The sequence below is a fragment of the Pediculus humanus genome, genomic scaffold (genome assembly GCF_000006295.1).
Source record: "Pediculus humanus corporis 1103172108276 genomic scaffold, whole genome shotgun sequence".
Classification (NCBI taxonomy): Eukaryota; Metazoa; Arthropoda; class Insecta; order Psocodea; family Pediculidae; genus Pediculus; species Pediculus humanus.
Genome location: NW_002987845.1, coordinates 79,080 through 102,940, shown reverse-complemented (window position 1 = coordinate 102,940; position 23,861 = coordinate 79,080). Strand labels below are relative to the sequence as shown.

The 23,861-nt window shown below is 27.9% G+C and overlaps 6 protein-coding genes across 6 annotated transcripts; 4 read left to right on the top strand and 2 right to left on the bottom strand.

Moving 5' to 3' along the window:
• Window positions 1–8,206: 8,206 nt before the first annotated feature.
• Window positions 8,207–13,799, top strand: Phum_PHUM504170 (uncharacterized protein; the record flags this gene model as incomplete). The annotated part of the gene is made up of 13 exons (XM_002430884.1): window positions 8,207–8,223; window positions 8,930–9,075; window positions 9,157–9,619; window positions 9,695–10,294; window positions 10,380–10,619; window positions 10,692–10,994; window positions 11,079–11,776; window positions 11,863–12,291; window positions 12,366–12,473; window positions 12,552–12,816; window positions 12,887–13,051; window positions 13,124–13,287; window positions 13,405–13,799. The coding sequence occupies 13 exons, from the start codon at window positions 8,207–8,209 to the stop codon at window positions 13,797–13,799; spliced, it is 3,993 nt and encodes a 1,330-aa protein (XP_002430929.1).
• Window positions 13,800–14,707: 908 nt separating this feature from the next.
• Phum_PHUM504160 (Arabinose operon protein araL, putative) lies at window positions 14,708–15,934 on the bottom strand (the record flags this gene model as incomplete). The annotated part of the gene is made up of 5 exons (XM_002430883.1): window positions 14,708–14,878; window positions 14,961–15,126; window positions 15,206–15,553; window positions 15,659–15,785; window positions 15,871–15,934. The coding sequence occupies 5 exons, from the start codon at window positions 15,932–15,934 to the stop codon at window positions 14,708–14,710; spliced, it is 876 nt and encodes a 291-aa protein (XP_002430928.1).
• A 135-nt stretch (window positions 15,935–16,069) lies between these two features.
• On the top strand, window positions 16,070–17,645 carry Phum_PHUM504150 (uncharacterized protein; the record flags this gene model as incomplete). Its single annotated transcript, XM_002430882.1, has 3 exons — window positions 16,070–16,833; window positions 17,134–17,360; window positions 17,446–17,645. The coding sequence occupies 3 exons, from the start codon at window positions 16,070–16,072 to the stop codon at window positions 17,643–17,645; spliced, it is 1,191 nt and encodes a 396-aa protein (XP_002430927.1).
• Window positions 17,646–17,728: 83 nt separating this feature from the next.
• Phum_PHUM504140 (uncharacterized protein) lies at window positions 17,729–19,036 on the top strand (the record flags this gene model as incomplete). The annotated part of the gene is made up of 1 exon (XM_002430881.1): window positions 17,729–19,036. One exon carries the CDS (start codon window positions 17,729–17,731, stop codon window positions 19,034–19,036), a length of 1,308 nt encoding a protein of 435 aa, XP_002430926.1.
• Window positions 19,037–20,010: 974 nt separating this feature from the next.
• On the top strand, window positions 20,011–21,468 carry Phum_PHUM504130 (glucose-6-phosphate/phosphate translocator 2, putative; the record flags this gene model as incomplete). Its single annotated transcript, XM_002430880.1, has 6 exons — window positions 20,011–20,164; window positions 20,318–20,453; window positions 20,546–20,794; window positions 20,889–20,942; window positions 21,009–21,212; window positions 21,294–21,468. 6 exons carry the CDS (start codon window positions 20,011–20,013, stop codon window positions 21,466–21,468), a joined length of 972 nt encoding a protein of 323 aa, XP_002430925.1.
• A 942-nt stretch (window positions 21,469–22,410) lies between these two features.
• Window positions 22,411–23,230, bottom strand: Phum_PHUM504120 (GTP-binding nuclear protein RAN1, putative; the record flags this gene model as incomplete). Its single annotated transcript, XM_002430879.1, has 3 exons — window positions 22,411–22,527; window positions 22,605–23,040; window positions 23,163–23,230. 3 exons carry the CDS (start codon window positions 23,228–23,230, stop codon window positions 22,411–22,413), a joined length of 621 nt encoding a protein of 206 aa, XP_002430924.1.
• Window positions 23,231–23,861: the final 631 nt, after the last annotated feature.

The following is a 23,861-nucleotide window of genomic DNA, read 5'->3' as shown; positions in this document are numbered from 1 at the left end:
TTTTTAATTATTATTATTATTATTATTATTATTAACTTGGACCACTTTTGATTAAAAAGTTTTTTTTTTTTTTTCTTTTATTATTAATCGTGAGTTTATTATTTATTTGTTTTATTATTATTATTGAAAAAATTTTTTTTTCTATTTTTTTTTGGGGGTTGTGAAGTGTTTTTGGTTATTATTATCATTATTATCGGCCGCTCTCTTCGATCGTATTAAAAAAAAAATTTTATCGAAGGTTATTATTATTATTATTATTATATCTATACTAATATTTAATTTATAAAAAAAAAAAAAAAATTTTAATAATTATTAACGAAAAAAAAAAAATGGCGCGTAATTTAAAATTTTTTATTTAAAGAAAATTTCAAAATTTTGCGTCGTAATAATAATAATAATAATAATAAGACAGTTACTTAACGGTACAATATTATTATTATTATTACTTTTTAAAATCTTTTTATTAAATAATAATGATAATGATGGGTTTTTTATTGTTTGTAACGATGTAATTCCATTTATATTCGGTGGAAAATACATTTAAAAAAAAAATTTTCTCGTACCGGAAATGATTTAGCATATAAATAGAAAAGGGAAATTTTTTCGATTGTCGGAAAATGTTTTTTAAGATGGTGTCGAATTTAAATTGAAAAAAAATTTTTTTTTTTTTTTTTTGCGTAATTTTAAATTGAATTTTTTTTTAAAATGGAAAGTTTCGTCCCACGCTCACAATGATTTATTATATTTAAAATAATTTTTTTTCTCTCTCTCTTTATCTATCTATCTATCTCTATCTCTCTCTCTTTCATTGTTTTTTTTTTTTTAAATCAAAGATGGTGGAAAAATTTGAATTTTTTTATCGGTTAATTCTCCCCTTTTCCTATAATGTAATTGTTGCTTAATCATAATCGTGGTCGTTTAAACAAACTATTATTATTATTATTATTATTATTAAGTAAATTTTTCAGCCATATTGAATTTAATGTTTTAAAATCATCATTATTATCATCATCATCACTTATATTATTTCTTAACAGATTTATTTGATAAGAATAGAAAGTGAAAAAAAAAAAAAAGAATAAGAATAAAAAAGAAAGAAAGAAAAAAATTTTTAAAGCCCTAAAGCCTTAAAAACGATTTCGATGATGATGATGATGATGATGATAGAAGAAAGCAATTTTTTGTTGTTTGTTGTTGTTGTTGTTTTGTGGTTGTTGGGTTTTAATGTTTACACATAACGTATAAAAAAAAAAAAAAAGAAATATTTGCAACGTAATCGTTAATAATAAGAAGATTGCAAAATTTTTTTTCTCTCTCTCTCTCTCTCTCTACCTCTCTGTCCCTTTGTCTCTCTCTCTCTCTCTCTCTATCTCTTCCTCTCTGAGGATAAAATTATGATTGATTGCTTATTGTAATAAGGACGTTTTTATTTCGTGGGGAGCTTTGAAAAAAAAAAACGGGTTAAATAATAGAAAATTGTTTAACTCTCTTGTATTTTTTCTTCTGCTTCGAATCAAAAGAATTATTTTAAGCAAAATATCATTCACTCGTTTTTATTGTGTTAATAACAAAAAAAAAAAAAAATGGCGACCGCAAAAGTCAAGCCACAAAATCGGTAAAAGTAAAAAGAAGGAGGGAACATATAACGATTAACCCAAATATTAATAATAATAATAATAACAACAAAAAAATTTATTATTATTATTATTATTATTGAGGGGCGACGAGGGGCGAGTAGGAGGGGGTAGGGGAGAGAGAAAGGGAGGAGAGGGAGGGAAATTCGATCAATAATGGAGGTTTTAAAATGTTTCGAAATAAAATATCAGGAGTAGTATTTTAATAATAATAATAATAATAATTTTAATCGTGAGAAAGGATACGAAATAATTTTTTTTTATCAATGAATGAACTTGACTCGAGTAGTAGAATAATTAAAAAGAATTTTCTAGAAAAAAATTAAAAGAAAGTAGAAAAAACTTGTAAATTCGACGGTACGTACCTGGTTTGTTTGTTTGTTGGAAAAAAAACGAAATCGGAAACGACAAAAGTTGTTTAATTTTTCAAACGTAATTAAATAACGGTTAATTATTATTATCATTATCATTATTATCATCATTATTATCATTATCATTATTATCATTATTATAAAGAGTATAAAATCCGAAGGTGATTGAAAAAATTTTAATTTAATTTAATTAATTTTTGTTTTTCTTTTTCTCTTTTCAGGATAACCGGAAATTCTAATGAAGAGAAATTCACATATGAAATAATAATAATAATAATATAAAGGAATTATTAATAATAATAATAATAATAATAATTGTATTGAATTTAATTTTTACTTTAAAAATCGAAAAATGGAACGATTAACCACGTGGTAAGTAGTTTTTTTTTATTTTTTTTATTTTTTTTAAATAGTTTAACGTAAAATTGTTGTTGTTGTTGTTTGCTGTTTGTTGTTGTTTGTCGAATTTATATATATTTAATTAAAAAAACCTTCGAGGGGAAATTTATGCTTGTGGTGAAATTATTATCAAACGTTAAAAAAAACGTTGAGAAAATGAGAAAAGAAAAAAAAATTTTGTGAATTAATTGCAAGGTTTCCCACCTTGAATTATTATCATTATTATTATTATTATTATTATTATTATTATTAGAAATCGATTTAACGCTACATATACATATTACGATGATGATGATGATGATGAGAACTATGACGATCACGTGTGATGATGATGACATTAAAGGAAATTAATTTGTTTTTCACGAAGGGGGAAAAAAGAAAAATAATAATGATGATGATAATAATAATAATAATAATTAAAATAAGTTTGAAATGTTTAATTCATGTTTCGAATGTTAATATTATTAACCGTTTAAGACTTCCTTATACTAAACATTATTATTATTATTATTATTTTTACACGTAATTAGTTGGGAATTGCATAAGAATCACATAGCGAATGGCAGGTTTTACGTAATAAGTTTTTTTTTTTTTTTTTTTAAAAGTAATTGAATTCGTTTATGTGAAGAAAAAGGAAAAAAGGAAAACGTGGCGAAAATCTCGGATTTTTTTCGGGGGGGATTCGTACGGAAAAATCTCTTTAATCACACACACACACAGACTCAGGTATGCGAAGCGTAATAAATCAGGTTGCGGATTAAATAAATCGTTTTAATGATAATAATAATAATGATTTGTTGGTAGTTAATAGAGGTTGTCCTTGTCACGTGACAACCCATCTCGTAGAAAAAAAAAATCCCAAGACATTGTTAAATTACTCATTTGAATTCGCAAAAGAAAAAAAAAAAAAAAATTTAAAACGAATTATATTAATTATAAACTAAATAAGATGGGGGGCAGTAGGGGGGGCGGTGAGGGGGGACCCAAATTAAAATTTATCGATCGATTAATGGCGGTTTTGCTTTTTATAATTTGATCATTCCTTTAGGTTATTTTGTATACCTGTTTCGTTCTTATTTAAAAAAAAAAGAAAAGAAAATGTTGTTGTTGGTCCCCTTAACCTTGAGCTACTACTACCACTGCTACTGCTACTACTGCCACTGATGGGATATTTAATTTAAAAAACTGGAACGATTTAATTTTTTTTTTTTTTAAATTTATGATCACGTGATCGTTTTTTTTTTTAAATTTTTGTAAAAGAAATTTCTTCACGATTTGAATTTAAATGGTAAAAAAAAAAAATTTCACAATTTCACTCTCGACATTTCGATTTAAATTTAATTATTTTTATATAAAAAAAAAAAAAATTTAATAATAATAATAATAATGATATATCAAAGGTCGATGCATTTTTTTTGGCAGAATAATAATAATAATAATAATAAAATTTCTTTTTTTTTAATAAATGCATCATCGCATAAGAGAGTAAGAAGAGAAAGATAAAAAAGGAGGACGTAGAAGAATCGTGGTTTTAGATTTATCATCATCATCATCATCATCATCATCATCATTATTATTATTATTCGTTTCCTTGTATTTACTATCGAATCTTCCGGTAATGGCGGCGGTTGTAGTTGTAGTATTGATTTTATCGTAGTAGATTTTTTTATTCGGTACCGAGAAGGGGATTCCCCCGCAAAAGGGAAAAGAGTAGAAACCATTTTGAATATTAATAATAAAGGATTTGACGTTTATGAGAATAATAATAATAATAATAATAATGAAAGAGAAAACCGTTGAGAGAATTATTATTTATTAAACTTTTCCTTTTTTTTTTTTGTAATAATAAAATACCTGAAATATATTTTCATGGCCGGATTGATTCCGATCGATCGATCGATCGATCGATTTGGGCGTTGTCCATAATTAAATTATTCACATAAGCTAAGTTTTAGTCTTTGTCTATCAATTTTTTTTTTTTTGTAAAGTATGTAATGGCGTGTTGGTTGCGTCGTATTAAATATTTGCGGTGATTTTTTATTCTACTTTGGTATATTTTTTTTTTTTTAAAATAACGAATTTTAACGGTTTTTTTTCTTGTCGCTAACAATCGTTGGTAAAAATAAAAGAGACCGAAAGAAAAAAAAAACTTTCATCGAGTTTTTTTTCTATTACGAAACGATGAAAGTGTCATTAGAAACGAAACGAAATGGAGGAGAAGGAGGAGGAGGAGGAGGAGGAGGAGGAAGAATTAAAAAAATTTTTTTTTTTTGTAAAAATAAAAGAAGGAATGAAATCAATTTTGTTCGTCCGTATATGGGATAAGTAATAATAATAATTATTTAAAAGTTATTATTATTATTATTATTACATGGCGTTATCTAATAAATATATATATGTATTGATTAACACACGTGATGTGTTGAAATATTTCGCCAGGTTTTTTTTTTTCTACATTACCTTTTGCAAGAGAATTTAAAAAAAAAAAAAAAAAGATGATAAATATTTCGAACTTAATTAATGTCAAACGCGTAACAACAACAACCAGAACAACAACAACCAGACGTTTCAAACATAAAAATTTGTCGTTTAATATTTATTTATTTATTTGTAATGGCACCGTTATATTTAGATTGCAAAATTTTTTTTCTTTTTAAAATGTTATTATTGTTGCAACCCAAATGGAAAGAAAAAATTATTTATTTATTTATTTATTTAAATTATTGAATCGTTTAAAATGTTTTTCCGCCATTTTGATTTTTAAAAAAATTTCGCAAGTTTCCTTGACTTACGTCTACGCATTATTTAGCAAAAAGTCGCTAAAAAAAGAGGAAGGGAGGTAGGGAAGGGGATGAAGTAAGAAAATAAAAAAAAAATCACTGGAGATATAAAATGTGATGGGTTGGGTTGACAATAAATTTTATTATTATTATTATTATTAATATCCCTTAGTTTTATTATTATTATTATTATTGTGGGGGGTTCAAGGACGACGTTCGTTTTTAAAGTCATAGTTCGGGGGCATGAAAATTAGGGTTGGAAAATTTAATAGTTTTTATATACCCGGTTGTCCTAGTCCTTATTTATTAATTTTAATTAATTATTTATTTACAACAACAACGACAACCTTTATAATTTTCTCAGGTAGGGGGGCAAGGGTGGAGAGAGAGAGAAATTTTAATGGAAAGTAAAATTTTTTTTCTCTCTCTCTCTCTATTATCTTATTATATTTAATTGTCGATAAGTTTTTCTTTTTTAAAAATTTCTAAAACTTTTTTTATGAAATGTCACTCACGTGACACAAACATGGATGTGGATTATGTCATAGGTAATCAGGTACACTTTAAAAAAAAACAGGAATTTTGGTTTTTATTATGTTTTCTTATATAATTTTTTTTTTCTTATTTTATTACCCGGGTTAAATTTTCTTATATGATTTGGGGTGTCAAGTTTTGCTTTCGTTCATTTTTTGCTGTTGCTTTTGCTGCAGCTGCTGTTGTTGCTGGTGATAGGATAACGTTACGGGGAAAGTTTACACCACCACGTGTTGTTTGTCGGATGTAATTGTAAGAAGAAAAAAAATTCGTTTGTCGAAACGAGAATTATTATTGTTTACCATGAAGAAATTTTTTTTAAAAACTTTCAAACGACTCTCACTCTCTCTCTTTCTCTCTCTCTCTCTCTCTCTCTCTCTTTACCTTACAAACATAATCTTTTGATTTGAATGTTATCACATAAATGCCGAAAAAAAAAAATTTCTTATTTATTTATTTAGGCTTTTGTAATTTCACTTTTATAAATTTATTTATTTTTTTCTTTACTGGAAAACAACAAAATGGTGGAAATTAAAATTGAGTAATTTATTTTATGGTAACAAAAAATTTTTTTTTCTTATTGGATAACAATAACAATTTGAAGGTTGTTCTTTCGCCCATCTTATATTTGATTGTTTGTTGTTTGTTGTTGAATTGTTTTCGTTATCATTATTGACCTTTATTTTGAAATAAATCAATTTTTTTTTTTATAGACACCCAGGCGGAAATTTTTAACGTCTTAAAACGTGTAAAAAAAAAATTTTGAAGGGTAAAATTTCACAATGGGTTCGCCATATTTAAAAGAAAGAAAACAATGGAGGTGAAAAAAAAAAAAAAAAAAAAAGGCTTGGTTAAGAAAAAATTTTTTTTTTAATTTAAAAAAAAATCAACGACAAGGTTTAACCTTATTATATAATAATAATAACAATAACTATTTTTTTCTGTGGTCACGTGACGAACAACGATAAATATTTACAATTATTTATTTATTTATTTATTTATTTATTACACAATGGGTTTCATTTAGGTTTAATTTACAAGATTTAAATCCACGGTCAATTTTTTTTTTTTTGTTTTTTAATACCTTCCCCTCTCCCCCATCAATTATCAAAACGTTATTTCCCCCCCCCCTAAACCTTTTTAAGTAACCTAATTAATTAAGATTAAATTTTCGAGGAAAATTCGTACCTTAAAAATCAATTCACGAGAAGAGTTTTCATCTCGAGTTCTTCTGGGGGGAGGGGAGGGGTAGGGAGGAGAAGGGGGCCCTTAGGTAGGTAGTTATTCAATCGAAAAGTGGATTTATTAATAATAATAATAATTGTTATCTAATAGGTATGATAGTGTAATCTAATGATGATGATGATGATGAGACGAGTCTTGTTTTTCTCACAAAAATTATTATTATTATTAATTTGACGCCATTCGAAAGTTGTCGTTATTTTTTTTAAATAATAATAATAATAATAATAAAACTCGAATCAATCGTAATCTAAATTCTTCTTTTTCATTATTATTATCATCGATTTTTTTTATTTTTAAATAAAAGAGAAATTGATGAGTTAACTTGTTTTTTTTTTTTTTTTTAAATTAATTTTCAGGTACGTTTAAATAATTTTAAGGTTTTTTTTTTTTTATAAAACTTTTGTAATTAATTATAAAAACATTTTGTGGTTGTTGTTGTTGTTGTTATTTCATTTCCGGGGTGCGGGTTGTAAACGAAAATGATGATGATGATGATGAGATTTTTTTTTTAAAAAACCAGTCTGGCTCACCTTTAAACGATTTGAACAACATGTTTTATCATTATTATCATTATTATTTAAGTCTATTAGATAATAATAATAATAATAATAATAATAAAACATAATTTTTTGTGTGTTGATACATTTGAATGTTTATAATAAATAATTAAAAATTAATGGTATATTTTTGTGTCGCATCACATTTGCTAAATATCTTCTATTACCTAGTTTCATAAATTAGGGAGGGAGATGGGGGGCGGTGAGGGGGGTAAGGTTTATTTCTCCCGGATATGAATATAAAAAAAGGAGTGGCTGGGTTCATGTTGTTGTTGTTGTTGTTGTTTTTGTGGTGCAACGAACGATGTGGCAATGAAATGACCTCAGATTACATGGGTTACATCTTCTTCTTCTTCTTTAAGTGAAAGGCAACATAAATTTGTTACAACCATCTTAAAGTTTAAGGACAAATTTACTTTTCTTTTTTTTAAACGATGATGATGATGATGATGATGAAGGAAAGTTAAAAAATATTATTTTGTAATTTTAAATTTGAAAAAATAATAAAAAAAAAAAACTAAATGATGACCTTTTGATTGTATCATATCCGATTATAAAAACGGAAATTAAGGAAGATGAAAGAGAATTATTATTATTATTATTATTATTGAAATTTTTCTATTCCTCTCACATTTTTTTTCCTTTTTGGAATCCTTGATAATTTCACAATAATTATTAAAATGTGAATGTTATGTTTTCTCAGGTATAACGGTTTTTTTCTTTTTTTCTATACTTTTCCCATGACATAATATTAATTTTCCCAAAAGGTCTACCTGAATCTTTTCTCATTCACGAAAAAAAAAAACAAAAAAAATTATATAAACCTTGACATTTCAAATCCCCAAAAAATGAATCCCCTAATTTTTTTTTTTTTTTTTAAATTAAAAACCTGAAAATGATGAATATTCATTTATTCTTCCTCATTTTTTTTTGTTGTTTGTCGATTGTTTGTTGATTGTTTTAAATGTAAAATGATTAACGTGACTGCATCGTTCTTCCATGTCGAACCTTTCATAATAATACAACCGAAATTAATAATAATATTAATTAAATAAATAATACGTTAATATAAATTTAATGGCGGCGACGATACGATTTGAAAAATAATAATAATAATAATAATGCGTTATTAAAAAAAAAAAGTTTGCATGATAAAAATTTATATACTTCCGGTAAATTAAAAACTATTGTTTAAATAATATTATTATTATTATTATCATCATCGTCGTGGTACATGTTTGACATATTTAAATATTCGTGATTTTAAATAAATAATAATAATAATAATTTTTTTTTTTTTTTGGGGGGGGGTTGATGAGTGGTTAAAGCAAACGCTTTTTCTTCTCACTTTTTTTTTTTTATTTAAAAGTCAATAATAATAATAATAATAATTTTTTCTTCTGTTTTAGGTGGATCCTGTTTAGTTTTTTTACTGTCGGTGTGATATACGGAGCTCCCAGAGAATACAGCACAGATGAATTAATAACAGAACCTCGTCCTGGAGAGGAATTTGTTAATATACAAACAACGTCAAAAGATAAAGTCGACCTTCAAGGTATGATAACCGTTATTAATTTTAAATAAATCGTTTTTTTTTTTACGAATAATAATGATAATAATAATTTTGGTTTTGTAGATAAATCATTTTCGACATCACATAAAATCCCACAACTTTCGAAAGTTAATAGATCGCAAGATTTTCAAACGGCACATAAAATACCACCACGAGTTAGTAGATCCGTTAACGAAACAACGGATTTAGATGAGAGAAAACCGAGAGTTTCCGTTTCCGTTGTTGAAAGTACGACGGGAAAAGATCCCGTTGAAAGTGTCGTTACTCAAACATCAATAAAAACATCAAAATCTAAAAAAATAAATAAATCCCTTGTTAAAAATCCACACGATGGTATAATTGATATAAAAGCGGATGAAGGTTTGATTGATGAAAGGTTGAACGCCGACGAAGAAGAACAAAATATAATGAAAAAGAAATTTTTAAAAACGGAAGTTGTTAAATCCACTTCTGAAGATTTTGTTTTACCATTTAGACTTCACGTTCCACTCGAAGATGAAGTTAAAGAAATAACTTATGATAAAAAGTAAATAAATTTTTTTCCTTTTTCCTTCCTTTTTCATTTCGTCCATTTTTTAATTGTGATTGTTTTTTTTTTTAGGCGCGCGTTTTTACCAGATTTTGTTCTTACCACGACTCAAGAGCCCCCCATAACAACATTTAATTATAAACATCTTCACGAGAAAACAATGAAGTCAAAGATGGTCGTACCACAAATTTTAAGTAACGAATTTAAAATAAATAATTATGAAACTTTTAACGGAGGGGAAGGTATAAAAGCATCCGAAAGTAAAACGATAACCGTTAAAAAAGATATTAAACATGAAAAAAAAGAAAAATATAAAAAAGATGAAAAGGATGACTCGGATTTTTATGTTGTGTCGGTTAACAAACAATCCGCACAAAAAGACGTTAATTTTGATTTTGTGGATGCCGATGAAAAAGTATTAGTACCTGCTGGATCTAGTCCGAGTCAAAGTTCCAGAATCAACGTAAAAAAAGGACCGAACGGTCAGGAATACGAATACGAATACGTTTATTATTATTACGATGAAGAAGATGACGGTGGTAATGGTGGTGGTGGTGGTGGTGCAGGAGCATCGAAAGATGGCGGAAAAACTGTTATTTCGTCAACGGAAAAAGTTTACAACGGTCACGATGGTCCACCCAAAGACGTTCAGGAACAAAATTACGTTCACAGGTAGGATTCAGACGTTCAGGTACAATTTTATTATTTTTAGTTTGAATCGAATTAGTGTATGATTAATACTCTTTTTGCTGAACAGATCTTCGACGAGTGGTAGTAAATACTTACCAACCGAAGCCACAAAAACATTTAAGAATAATAAAAAAAGTAGAGTCGAAGAAACGGAAGTCAGTAGAAACGAAAATCAAAGTCAAAGCGTAGTCGGGAAAAATGGTAGAAATGGAAGCGGAAGTCGATTTTCTCCTTCTCAACAAAAAAAACAATCCGAACCGGCCAACAACGAAGTTCTTCCTCCAGCTGGAGGAAGATCTGGTTTTAGGTAATTAATAATAATATTTTTCTTCGATATTTAGTAATAAGTTATGTATATTTCTCTTAATTTGAACTCTAGGCCACGAGGTCGATCGACCACCACTACCACAACAGAAGAAATCCCTGCTATTGGTGAAGAAAGACTTCCGTCCAATACAAGATTTCCTCCTAGATCTAGAACCAGCGGTGCTTCAGGAACGTCTCCTCAACCTCAAGAAGGAGTAGGAAAGAGTAAAGTGCGAGAAGGAAGCAGTCAGAGTAGGCTTCGAATTCCAAATTCAAGTTTGTTGGATAGTTCTTCCTTCCGCACTCATTCGTCAGATGCTTCAATCGAAGACGATTCGTCCTACGAATCAGAATTGCAAAAAAGAGGTCAAGGAAGGTAAAAAAAAAAAAAAAAAAAATTTCAAGAAATTTAAGTTTAATTTTTAAAAGAAGTAAATAATAATTTTGGAATTATTTAAAGGGGGCAAGTTTCGGAACAAGTTTCCCGAAGAGGAGGAAGACCGGTACCAGTTGCCTCGTTTGATAATTCTGAAACCGAAGTAAATAAAAGACCAACGATCCGAAGGCCGAGCGAAGATAGAAGAACTAAAGAAAATGTTGAATACGAGGATGTAACGCAAGAAAAACGAACAAGAACAAATTCAGAAGATGGTACACGTGGCAGAAGAATAAAAGTAAACGATGAAGAAAGTGACCAAGGACAACATTACAAAGTTCCCTTAGAAGAAAACGATCAAGAAAGACAGGTGAAAGTAAATGTGCCACAAGAAGAGGATGAAGTTTACACGAAAGAAATACCTGATTCTAAATATCAAGACAGAAATACAAATGTCAATTTGGAAACTAATCCGGGGGTACCACAATCAAACGTAAATTACGATGGAACTAATTTAGGGGGAGAAAAAATTAATCAAGAAGGTAGAGTAAACGTAGAAGGCAGTTATCAAGAAACTCCACCGAAAGTCATCTACAATGAATACGAAACTCCAAAAGTTCCCTTGGAGGAAAAATTAGAGCCTCAAGGTGGAAAAGTGGAATTAAGCGATTCACAAATACCAATTAGAGATGAAACGGTTCCTCAACAACAATTTAATGGTAACGGTAACGAAGGTGTTGTAGGAAATGCAGATTTAGGTGTAAAATCATTTTCCGAAGATGGTAAGAATAAGATTTGGGCACGAAACGCATGGATACATTAAACAGGTCCATGTCGAATTTTAAATGATATTTTTTTTTTATGACAGGTACGTTAGAAAAAAGTCAATTAGGTCAAGTGACATCGGAACAAAGTGAAAACTTAGAAGGTAAAGAATTTAGAACGGTAGATTCAACAACAGAAGACCAAAACGCAGTAGGATTGACAAGTGCAATGATGGAAAAAGTGGCTTTAGATTTGTACGCCATATTGCAACAAGCTCAAAATGAAAACATTAGAACAAATTTTGTCGATGGAAATTCAACTGATATTGTAGTAACAGATGCGTTGAATGATGGACCGACAGAATTTTCAACTTTTGGAGATGGTTCTACAGGTGAAATTTTGGTTCAAACTACTCCTATTACGACCACAACTACAACGACCACCACTACAACTCCAGCTCCTACCACCACGACTACCACAACTACTCCGGAACCTACTCAAGCTGCGGGTAGAGGACGTTATAGAAACAGAGGTAATAATCAAAACGTTTTTTTAATGTCCCTTTTAAAACAATTTTAACTTTAAACATAACTTTAACAATTTCAGTATCAGCCGGAGGAAAAGGAAGAACAAAAGTTTCTACAACGACAACTGAAGCACCTGAAGAAGTGACCACTCCTAAAACAACAAGAGGACGTTTCCATGGAAATCACGGTACGTTCCTTAACAATAAATAATATTTTTAAGTAGTTCAATGAAAATTTAATTTTTGTTTTATTTTTTTTTGATCAGGAGCTCGAGGAACAGGATCAACGTTTTCAAGAAAACCTAACAAGGCGGTTGTACCAAAAGAATCAGTACAAGAAATTAGTGACAGCGAAGAAACTTCAAAGAGCACTCCGGAAAAATCATTTGGAGACCGACCCAGAAATAGATTTAGGGCAAGTCCTAAAGTAAATACAAATCATGCTGCTCCTGCTCCTTCGGATACTCCTGCTACTGCACCTGCTCTAGGTGCAACAGGTGCAGGAGGTACTAGAGTTCATGCTAATGACAGGTAAGGATTGTGCAAAACATTTTTACGAATTGCAAACTTCACGGTAATTTTATTCAATTTTACCCCAAAGGTTTCATTCACGACGAAGAGGAGGAGTGAGAGGAAGTACAGCAGTCTCCCAACCACCACCGTCCGAAGAAACACCAGCAGAAGAAAAAGAAATATCTCATGCAGAAGAACCAGCACCAGTTGAAGAAAAGAAAACTCCAGCTGTTTCAGCTTTGAAACCGATAAGGTATTTTCATAAAAAATAATAAAAAACCTAAATAAATATTTGAAATGACATTTTTTTTTTTTTTTGGAACAGGCCTAAAATAGGAGGAGTTAGACCTTTAAGGCCAGGTCTCAGAGCTCCATCGGTACTTCAACAAAGAGGACAAGCCAATGTACCACCAACCGCACCTCAATCTTCGGTTGAAACCGAAGAAGAAAAGGTTGTAGCTGAACCAGAGTCACAACCCGTTCAACAAAGTGAAGAGGCAAGGCTAAAACAAATTTTACTTCCTTAAATTTTGTCATTAATCATATAAAATTTAAAATTTTTAATATCAGTTTAATAATTATTATTATTTTAATTAAAGACTCCAGAAACTCCGGCAGCTCCATCGGGTGATGCATTGACAAGATTGAAAAGTCGACCACGACTTCGTATTGGTGCCAACACTAATCTTCCAAAACCTCAGGGAAGTGCAGCACCTCTTCCAGGAAACAGAAGAAAATTAGTTTCTTCCCTTTTACCAAAACGAAAACCAAATGAAGAAAAAGTCGAAGAGAAAGTAGAAGAAGAAACGGAAGAAAAAGTTTCCGAAGAAGTTCCCGCCGAAGAGGAACAACAATCATCCGTGGTAGAAGAATCATCTAGCACCACTGCTGAACCCGAACCGAAAGGTTTATCTGGTTTATTAAGTGGAAGAAGAAGAAATTTAAATAGAAGACCCGGAACTTTGTATTCGAGAGCTCAACCTCAACCAGTTGAATCATGAAAATTTCAAATTATTAATTAGAATTCTTTTTCAATCAATCAATCAATCACCGATTGAACAACCGGATTTTTTTTTAAATTTTTTAAAATTCAATCGGTCTCGATCGTTTTTTCATAATACATAAGCGAATTAAAATAATTTTTTAACTGAAAACAAAGAACGAGTTTTCAGAATAAAATAAAATCCGTTATTTAAATAAATTGCTTCATCTTCAAATTTAAAATTGAAATTTATTATTATTATTAAAAATGAATGCTAAAGCATGTAAAAGAAAAAAACGGTTAAAACTTTTTAAATTGAATAGAAAAAAAAAAAAAAAAAAAAAAAATAGTTAAATATAAGTAGAAATGAAGTCTGATTGACTAATGAAAACAAAAAAAAAAAACTTTTTTTATTTTTATTTTTATATATCATTTTAAAATATTATTTTTTATCAATTAGTTTTTTTTAAATAAGAAAAAAAATTATTTAATATAATAAAAACCTTTTTTACCTTTTTATATTATAAAAAAAAATTTTATATTTTTATTAGTTTTATCGTACAATAATGAATATATATGCATATAGCAGACATTGATGTTTGCTTATACTGAAAAAAGTGCCAATAAAAAGCATAAAACGTTTTAAACCATTGTATTTTTCATATAGAATTATTATTATTATTATTATTATAATTATTTAAATCAACTTTTTTTTTTCTTTGCACTAATTTTTCTTTTTTTTTTTTTTTTTTTCTTATAGGAAATGATTTCTCAACGATTTCCAGATTTTCCTTTTTTTTTTTTTGAATTAATTTTTTCAGCAGTGTGACTTAAAATTTATAAATTAAAACGGTAAGTTTATTATTTATATTTAATTTAATAATATATTTTAATTAATTAATACTTTACAACTTTAATAATAGTATATTAATTTTGATTCATAGATATAATTTTTTGTACAGCTGCACTAAAATTTTCACATATTTCAAAAGGAGGAGGGGATATTTTATATTCGTCACCATTACGATATTTTCCAGTTTTTACTAAAAATCCTTTCATGCCCAATTGTTGTGCTCCATTAACATCATCTCTAACATCCTAAAAATTTATAAATTCTTCCTTAATAATAATAATAATAATAAAGTTAGTATTTTATTGAAATACTCAAAATTTAACTTACATCTCCTATCATTGCAGCATAGTTAGGATCATCATTTCCTAAAGCAGCTTGAAAAAAAGATTTGGTAGGTTTCCCTACGACAAGGGCTTTACACTCAGTTGCATATTCAAGCCCTTTAACAAATGTACCTGGTCCTAATGACAAACCATCTGGCTCTTTGAAGTACCTAACACATAAATTTTTAAATAACATTCTAGTAAATACAAAATATAATCACACAAAAAAAATGAAAATTAAATAATCACCTAGCTTCGTGAATAGCTATTAATTTTGCGCCATCCATTATTAATCTGAAAGCTTTATTCAATTGACTATAATGAAATTCAGATGGAGCGAGACCAATCACTACTGCATCATACTCATTTTCATTTATATTTGAAAATTCAGAAAAATCATCCCAGGCACCTTTATCAATCATAAGCATTGGTTTTAATTTTTCTTTCGTAAGCAAATCTCTTGCAGCATGAAGTGAAGTAAAAATTTCTTCCGGTTCTAATTCAAAGCCAAGATTTTTTAATCTTTCATAAAGAAACTTTCTCGATTCTTTGGTAGTGTTGGTGACAAATTTTACTTTTACATTGCTATCTCTTAACCTAAAAAATTTTCACAACTTAACTTCAGTGTGATACAAATATTATTGTGTAACATTAACATAAATTATTTATTTAAATAATATTTATATAATACTTATAATTTACTTTTTAAGAGCTTCAATTGAACCAGTAATAACTGAATTTTCAATGTGAAGAGTTCCGCTTAAATCTATTAATACTGTTCTCACTGTTTGACCTATGGCAGTCATATTAACATTAAAATACTTGATACCTTAAAAAAAAATAAAATAAAATAAAAAAAAAATAATAATTTTATATTTTATCTTATTGTAAAATTTAAAAAGTGTTTTAAAAACCGGTAATCATTCGTAGCAAAATTGCAATAAACGGTAGCAAATGCAGACAGCAAGAAATTTCCATTACTTCAAGTTTCTCACTTCTAAAGATTAAATGAGCTCTTTAATCATACGTTGACATGGTTAAACGAAAATTACCGAGCTCGGTAAGTTAAATAAATCCAATATTTTTTATTACAAAAAAAAAATTTTCGAAATCATGAGTCGTGAAAGAAATTTACCACCTATAAAACCACGCACTGGAATTGTTGGTATTGAAAGGGGAATTCAGGAGAAGCAAAGAGTTACCGATGCTAGCATTTCGCAAGCTTTTCAAGACTTGAGCAAATTAATGGCAAAAGCCAAAGAAATGGTTGCCATATCCCAAAGCATTTCAAACAAAATTAAAGAAAAACAAGGAAGCATTACCGAAGATGAAACAATTCAATTTAAGTCTTATCTTTTAAGTCTCGGAATTGATGATCCTGTCACGAGAGATTCCTTTAAATCGAACGATCAATACTTTACCAATCTCGCAAGGCAAATCTCAGAAGTTTTACTGACACCACTTGAAGAAGTTGGTGGCATGATGACACTGACAGATGCTTATTGTAGAATAAATAGAGCTAGAGGATTAGATTTATTATCTCCCGAGGATTTACTAGAAGCCTGTAAATTAATGGAACAGTTGGATTTGCCAGTCATATTAAGGCAATTCGATAGTAATGTATTAGTCCTGCAGTTGAAAACTTGTAATGATGAAGCTATTGTTGAGTTAACATCAGATTATCTAAAAGAAAATAATATGGTAACTTCATCACAATTAGCTCAGGAATTGGGCATATCTTTAACATTAGCTCATGAAAGATTGTTAACTACAGAAAAATATGGTTATGCAGTTCGTGATGATTCATTAAATGGAATTACATTTTATTATAATTTGTTTCTTCATGGAAATGAAGAATTAATTAGTCTCTATCAACAGTAAATAGGAATTTTATTGCTAAATTTTCATTTTCTACAAAATTTGCAAGGCAAGTTATTTTCATAACAAATATTAATTTTACACATTTTACAAGTGTGAAATTTTTCTTTTTAACTGAAATGACTTGTCTATAATATCTCGGATGAGTTAAGATAATAGAAAATGTTTTTTTTTAGTAAAATAATTATTATTATTTTTAAATTATAATCATTCATATTATTTATTTAAATAAAAGTTTAATTTTTGTTTTAGATCCAAGAATCAGAAAATCAATCTAATACTGGCACAGAATCTTCTAGAGCATCAACTCCGAATACCAAGTGCTCAAACAATACAGATCAAAACACTCCATCTTCGACGGGCAACGAAGATCAATCTAAAGAAAAAGTTTTTAAATTTAAGGATCCCAAGTTTCAGCATAATACAGTCAGCAGCAAAAGTCCAACCAAAAAGAAAATTTGGAAATCGTTAAAACAAATTATCGCTCAAGAAAGAGCTTTGCCATGGGGAGAAAATTTTGTTCATTGTAAGTGTTTTGGACTAACTTGAATTTAAAACTGTACTTAAAGTATATACTACACATAATTTTTTTTTTTTTTTTCTTTTTACAGATATAACAATAAATGCTCCACCTTCTTTTAAACCTGCAAAAAAGTACTCAGACATATCTGGACTACCAGCTCCGTATACAGATCCGCAAACAAAACTCTATTATTCCACTCCGGAAGAATTTCAAACGATCAGAAGTTTACCCAGTGATATTATTTCAGGTTATTTAGCTTTGAGAAGAGCAAATAATCCAATACCTTAGCTTTTTTCTAAAAGGTGTGTCACCTATTGATTTTGGACAAATCTAAAATTTATTTTTCATTCTCTACATGCTTAAGAATTAATATGATAATGACTGAAGATTCCGGTGATATTGAGAATTCTGCGACTGCAAGTTCGAGTTCTTTGGACAAAGATGACCTTTTCGATGATCAAGATTGGAAAAATATAAAAAAAAACTTTTTTATTTTAAGCACTGCAGGAAAACCCATCTACTCATTGCATGGAAGCGAAGATAAATTAGTAACTACATTTGGGGTTATGCAAGCATTGGTCTCTTTTGTTCAGTCTAATGATGATTCGATACAAGCTATAAATGCTGGAAACACAAAGTTTGTGTTTCTAGTGAAAGAGCCTATTATTTTAGTGAGTGTTTCTAAAACTAAAGAAAGTGAAAATCAACTTATTAAACAATTAAATTACTTGTACAATTTAATTTTATCCATTTTAACGTCAACGCAATTAAAAAAAATATACGATGAAAGGCGAAATTTCGATTTCAGACGATTACTAACTGGTTCTGAAAGATTAATTGATCATTTGTTAAATTTTATGAATTACGAACCTGGATTTGCGTTAGAAAGCATTCGTTGCTTAGCATTGGATCCATCCGTTCGTAACGGTATCAAATCAAACATCATATTGTTTTTTAGTAAAATAAAAAAATTAGTATTTGCTTTATTAATAGGGAATAACCAATTGATTTCCTTTGTCAGAATGGGAAAATACAGTCTTCATCCGATCGATATGCACATAATATTTAATTTGATTGATTCTACAGAGTCATTCAAAATGGCCGAAAGTTGGACACCGATTTGCTTACCGAAATTCGATCCATCGGGATTTTTACATGCTCACGTATCGTACTTATCGGACGATTGTCAAGCTTGTCTCGTTTTATTAACCGTCGACAAAGATATTTTTTTTACGTTGTCCGAAGCAAAGCAAAAACTCGTTGAAAAATTAAGGAGAAACGGTTATTTGGAAGCCATAAACGATTCTTTGACTCAATCTCCCATAGGAGCTACGGCGATAGATTCTGCCGTTAGGCATTTGATATACATAAATCGTCAAACTTCTCAATATTGGTGCCCCAAATTCGAAGCACCTTACGTCACACAAGATGAAACGCAAAGGATTTATTTACTCTATCAAAAACTTTACGAAAATTTACACTCAAAAAATTTAAAATTGATTTTAGAACAATTCGGTACGGAAACGTTATTTGCTTGGATGAACGCAGATTTAGAACTTTACGTTATTTACGATCCGTTTGCTTCGAAAGAAACAATTATAACGTCGTTAAGTAAAATAGTTAGTTGGGTGAAAAAAGAGCAAGATAAATTATTTATATTGAATGATTCCACTTTTTAATAATTGTTGTAATTATCTAACTTCTTTAAAATATACTAATGATAAATTAGATAATCGAATTAATTTTTTTGAGTGAGTTTTATTTAAACCTTAAATTTTAAATTGTAATTTGAATAGACACTTGATTGTACTTAATGCACATTAAAAAAATGTTAATTCTAATATTTGGGTCACATTTTTTTTGGAGGTAAATTTGTGGTGCACAAAACATTGTGCCGCCATTTTCTTTTGATACTCTTTTCTAAATATAATTTGTCATTGCACAATCAGTTGAAAATTATTAACTTTAACAGTTAAATCTAAAAAATTAATAATTTTTTATTTTACAATCAGGTGAATTATATTTTTTTCAAAGTTTTTCAGACTTTTAAGTCGGATATGTAAACTTATTATTTTCTTGTAATGTTGGCTACCTTTGACTGATCAACATCAGTGTTATGATAGAACAGTACTTAAATTGATATTAAACAGGTTTTTCTTTAAATTATTGCAAAATTTAATGCCTTGATATTTTAATGGCATTAAAAAACCTAACAGTCTTTGGATCTTCAAATGAGATAAAAATTTTTCTTACGAAATCGAAAGTACCTTGTATTTCATTAACCTGACCATGGATTATCTAAATGCTATTTATATACTACGCGAACTACAATATTGTCAAAGGTTACATTAAAAATTTAATTTTTTTTTATTTCGTTGTAACTTGGTGTTATTATTATTATTATTAACATGTAAAAATTAATTGAAAATTATAACGGAGTTTAATACTTGTTTAGAGTGCCAATGGATAATAATGTGGATAAAAAAATAAATAAAATTCAAAACCTACCATAGTTTATTTCATTCACAAAAAATTTGTATGAAATAAAAGAAATGCAAAAAGGAAAATTTTTTTTTAAAAGAAATGATTTATTATTGGCCGAATATCGCCAAATATTTAATTTTAAAAAATGGTTCGTGATAAAACGATTAAGATGAAATCAACTGAAAATAATTCCGGTGGTAGCTATGGTCTGCCAAATGAAAAGAAAAAAAATTATTCTGAAGTAATTAATATGTCTGAAAGCTCAAGGCAAGGATTACTTAATATTAGAGCTTTATTTTTTCTCACACTGTGGTATTTTTTTAGTGGATGTACTTTATTTTTAAATAAATATATATTGACATACATGAATGGTGATCCTACAGTTTTAGGTACTCGAAACTTTTCCTTTTTTTTTTTTTCGAAACTTTTTTTTTTTTTTTTTTTGTCAAATATTTAAAATTGAAATTTAATTTCAGGTACTTTTCAAATGATAATGACAGCATTATGTGGGTTCATTCAACTTTATTTTCCATGCGGAATGTATAAGCCAACTTTAAGAATGTCAAAACCTCCAGGCTTTTTCAGGCACATGATATTTGTCGGTTGCACCAGGTATTTTCAAATTTTTTATTACAAGGAATTAATTTAAAAATTATGTAACATGTAACATGAATAACATTAAACATGAACATTTTTAATTACAGGTTTACAACGGTTATTTTAGGGTTAGTTGCATTAAATTTTGTTGCAGTTAGTTTTACAGAAACGATAAAATCTTCTGCACCATTATTTACTGTATTAATATCGAGATTTTTGTTGGGTGAAAACACTGGTTTATATGTTAATTTATCCCTCATACCTGTGATGTCTGGTCTTGCTCTCTGTTCTGCTAATGAACTTAGTTTTAATTTAAAAGGTTTCATCGCTGCAATGCTTACTAACTTAACCGAATGGTAAAAAAAAAAAAAAAAAAAAAAAATTTTTATTAAATCTGATGCGGTCAAATCTGGTAAAATTAATTAAACTTTTTTTTTTTTTTTATTTCAGCTTGCAAAATGTTTATTCCAAAATGTTAATCAGCGGAGAAAAATTTAAATACACGTAAGCATTCGAGTAAGTATTTCAAATGATTTAATTTTTAAATAATTAATCAAGTTTTTTTTGCAGGCCTGCTGAATTACAGTTTTACACAAGCATATCATCCGTTTTTGTTCAAATTCCTGTAACATTCCTATTTGTCGATTCTTCTGGACTAAGTCAAACAAATGATCATTCTCTTTTACTAGCATTTATAATAAATGGAATTTTTTTTCACTTTCAAAGCATATCAGCCTATGTTCTCATGGACTATATTAGCCCTGTGACTCACAGGTATTATATATTTATATGAAAATTTTTATTAAATTTTAAGGGTAATTTAGGATAATATATGATTAAACATTTTTTTTATAGTGTTGCTAATACTGCCAAACGTGCTTTTCTAATATGGCTGTCAATCATTCTATTTAATAATCCTGTTACGATATTGAGTGGACTGGGAACTGCCATTGTTATTTTAGGGGTTTTACTATATAATAAAGCACAAGAATGTGATAAAAACGTAAGAAGCAAAACGTTAAGGTTATGACTTTGCTCCTGATCAAACACACAAAATTATTCTCTCTCCTGGCCGATTTAAAAAAAAAGAATATTTTTTTTTTTTTTTTTTTTTTAAATGGATCTCTCGTATTCCAGATAAAAAAATAATTTTTATAAATAAATTAATTTTGAATTCCTATATTTTATACACAATTATTCCTGTGTATATAAAGGTTTGTTATTATTTTAAAAATCAAAAAAAAAAAAAACTTTTCTGTGCCTTATGCACTGAAAACTCAAAATTTCATATCATAAATAAAAACGAAAAGATTCGTCATTGTTAATAAAAATTTATTATTATTATTAAAATAATTTATTTTATAATTTATCAGCATATAATTTTATAAATAAAATTTGTTAGTAATGTTTTAATGAATAACATTGGCAATGATTAATTACTATTCTAAACTAAAATAAAAATTTTAACAATTTCTTTGTAAAAAAAAGAAAAAAAAATATATATATATATATATATAAAAAATGATGATTTTAATATAGATTCAAATAAATATTTTACAATTTTTTCTATTTACATTGTAATTACATTAATTAATATATAATTATATAAAATGAGTTTTTTTTTTTTTTTTGATACTTTTTGTCGAGGGCACTCAGAATGTAAAAAAAAATTTTTTCACTTTATATTAAACATAAAAGCAAAGTTATTAATATTTGGAAAAAATTTGATCACCAATTCTCTTACAACACATAATATATAAATGCCTGGTTATTAAAAAATTGTATCCAGAGTATGCCTTAACAGTATTTCACACATTATAACAAATAATATAATTAAAGGAATAAAATTTTAAAAATCTAACTTATAAATAATGTTCTGTGAAACCAAAGATTTAAGAATAACTTTAAGTATTTACAAAATATATTCATATAATACATAAAGTCACATACAAAATATTAACGAAGACATCGTTTACAATGTATTGCATCTATAGCCGGAACAATTGTATTTGTATTCAGGTTCATAATGATTTTGGTCGAGTCTTAAATTATGACTAATCGGGTCCCACAAGCCAGGAGTTTGAATTATCTGTTTTAAAGAAGCTTAAATTAGAATGTTTTACATGATGAGTTTACAAAATTAAAAAGAAAAATATATTTGCAAACCTTTTGTACAAGCTCTTGCATGGCAGTTTGCACTCCATCCTTTGTTTTCACGCTAGACTCGATAAATAAAGTTGCATGTCTTTTAGCAAGTTTTATACCTTCCTCTTTGGTCACCTCTCTCTTTTCCAAATCTATTTTATTTCCAACAATTATTTTAATCAAATTTGGCTTTGTTGCATAGACATCTAATTCATTAAGCCAATCCTCAATTTTTCTAAATGTAATATAATTAGAAACATCATAAACTAATATAGCGCCATGAGCATCTCTGTAATAACTTGGAATTAGGGTTCGAAACCTTTCTTGGCCTGCTGTATCCCACAGTGCCAATTTAACCCTGTTTCCATCAACTGTCATTTCCTTTGTTTTAAAATCAACACCTATGGTAAGAGGCTGGTCGGGATCAAATTTATCATCGATGAATCTAAGTAATAGGCTAAAAATATTTTCGAATTAATAATACTATTTTTTTTGTAAATTTTAGATCAAAGGTATACAAAATACTAACGAATTAAATTGTAAATTTGAAATGGATAGAAAAATTTAATTTAGTCTCACCTTGATTTACCTACTCCACTCTCACCGATAATTAATATTTTTAACGTTGTTAATATTTCGTCTTCCATAATTTTTAAAAAAAATATTAATAAATTAATATAAATTTTATTTTTTGTTTTTAATGAGGAATTAAAAAAATAATAATTAAGAGCACAATAAGTTAGAAAATAATCATATTGTTATCTTATAGGCACTGAGTTTCAAATTTTTACATCTCGTTTCCAGAATTGAAGTTGTTTTGTAGTGTCTTTAATTTTCAACAGTTGCTATACTGAAACAAACGAGGAATGAAACACTAGTTTGACCCAAGTTTTAATTTTTGATATTAATTAAAATGTCTGGAGATGATCAGTAAGTTTTTTTTTTTTTTTTTTTTTTTTTAAATAGAGTAAATTTTTTTTTTTTTCATCTGAACATTGATCTTTTTTTTTTTAAAAGACCGACAAAATTATTTTGTACTTTTTACAATTGGGAAAAAGTTTAAACAAAGCCATGCAGCCTCTCGCTCACCGTGCCGCCATTAAAACTTTTAATACTATTCATTGTTGAATTATCGATCATGCTTTCCATAATATTACATAATAAAAAAAAACCGTAAAACTTAATTATTCAACTAATAAATGAATTTATTTAATTTATAACATTTACTTCTATTACATTTATTACATTTTTTTACGAAATTCAAAAAATAACATGAAA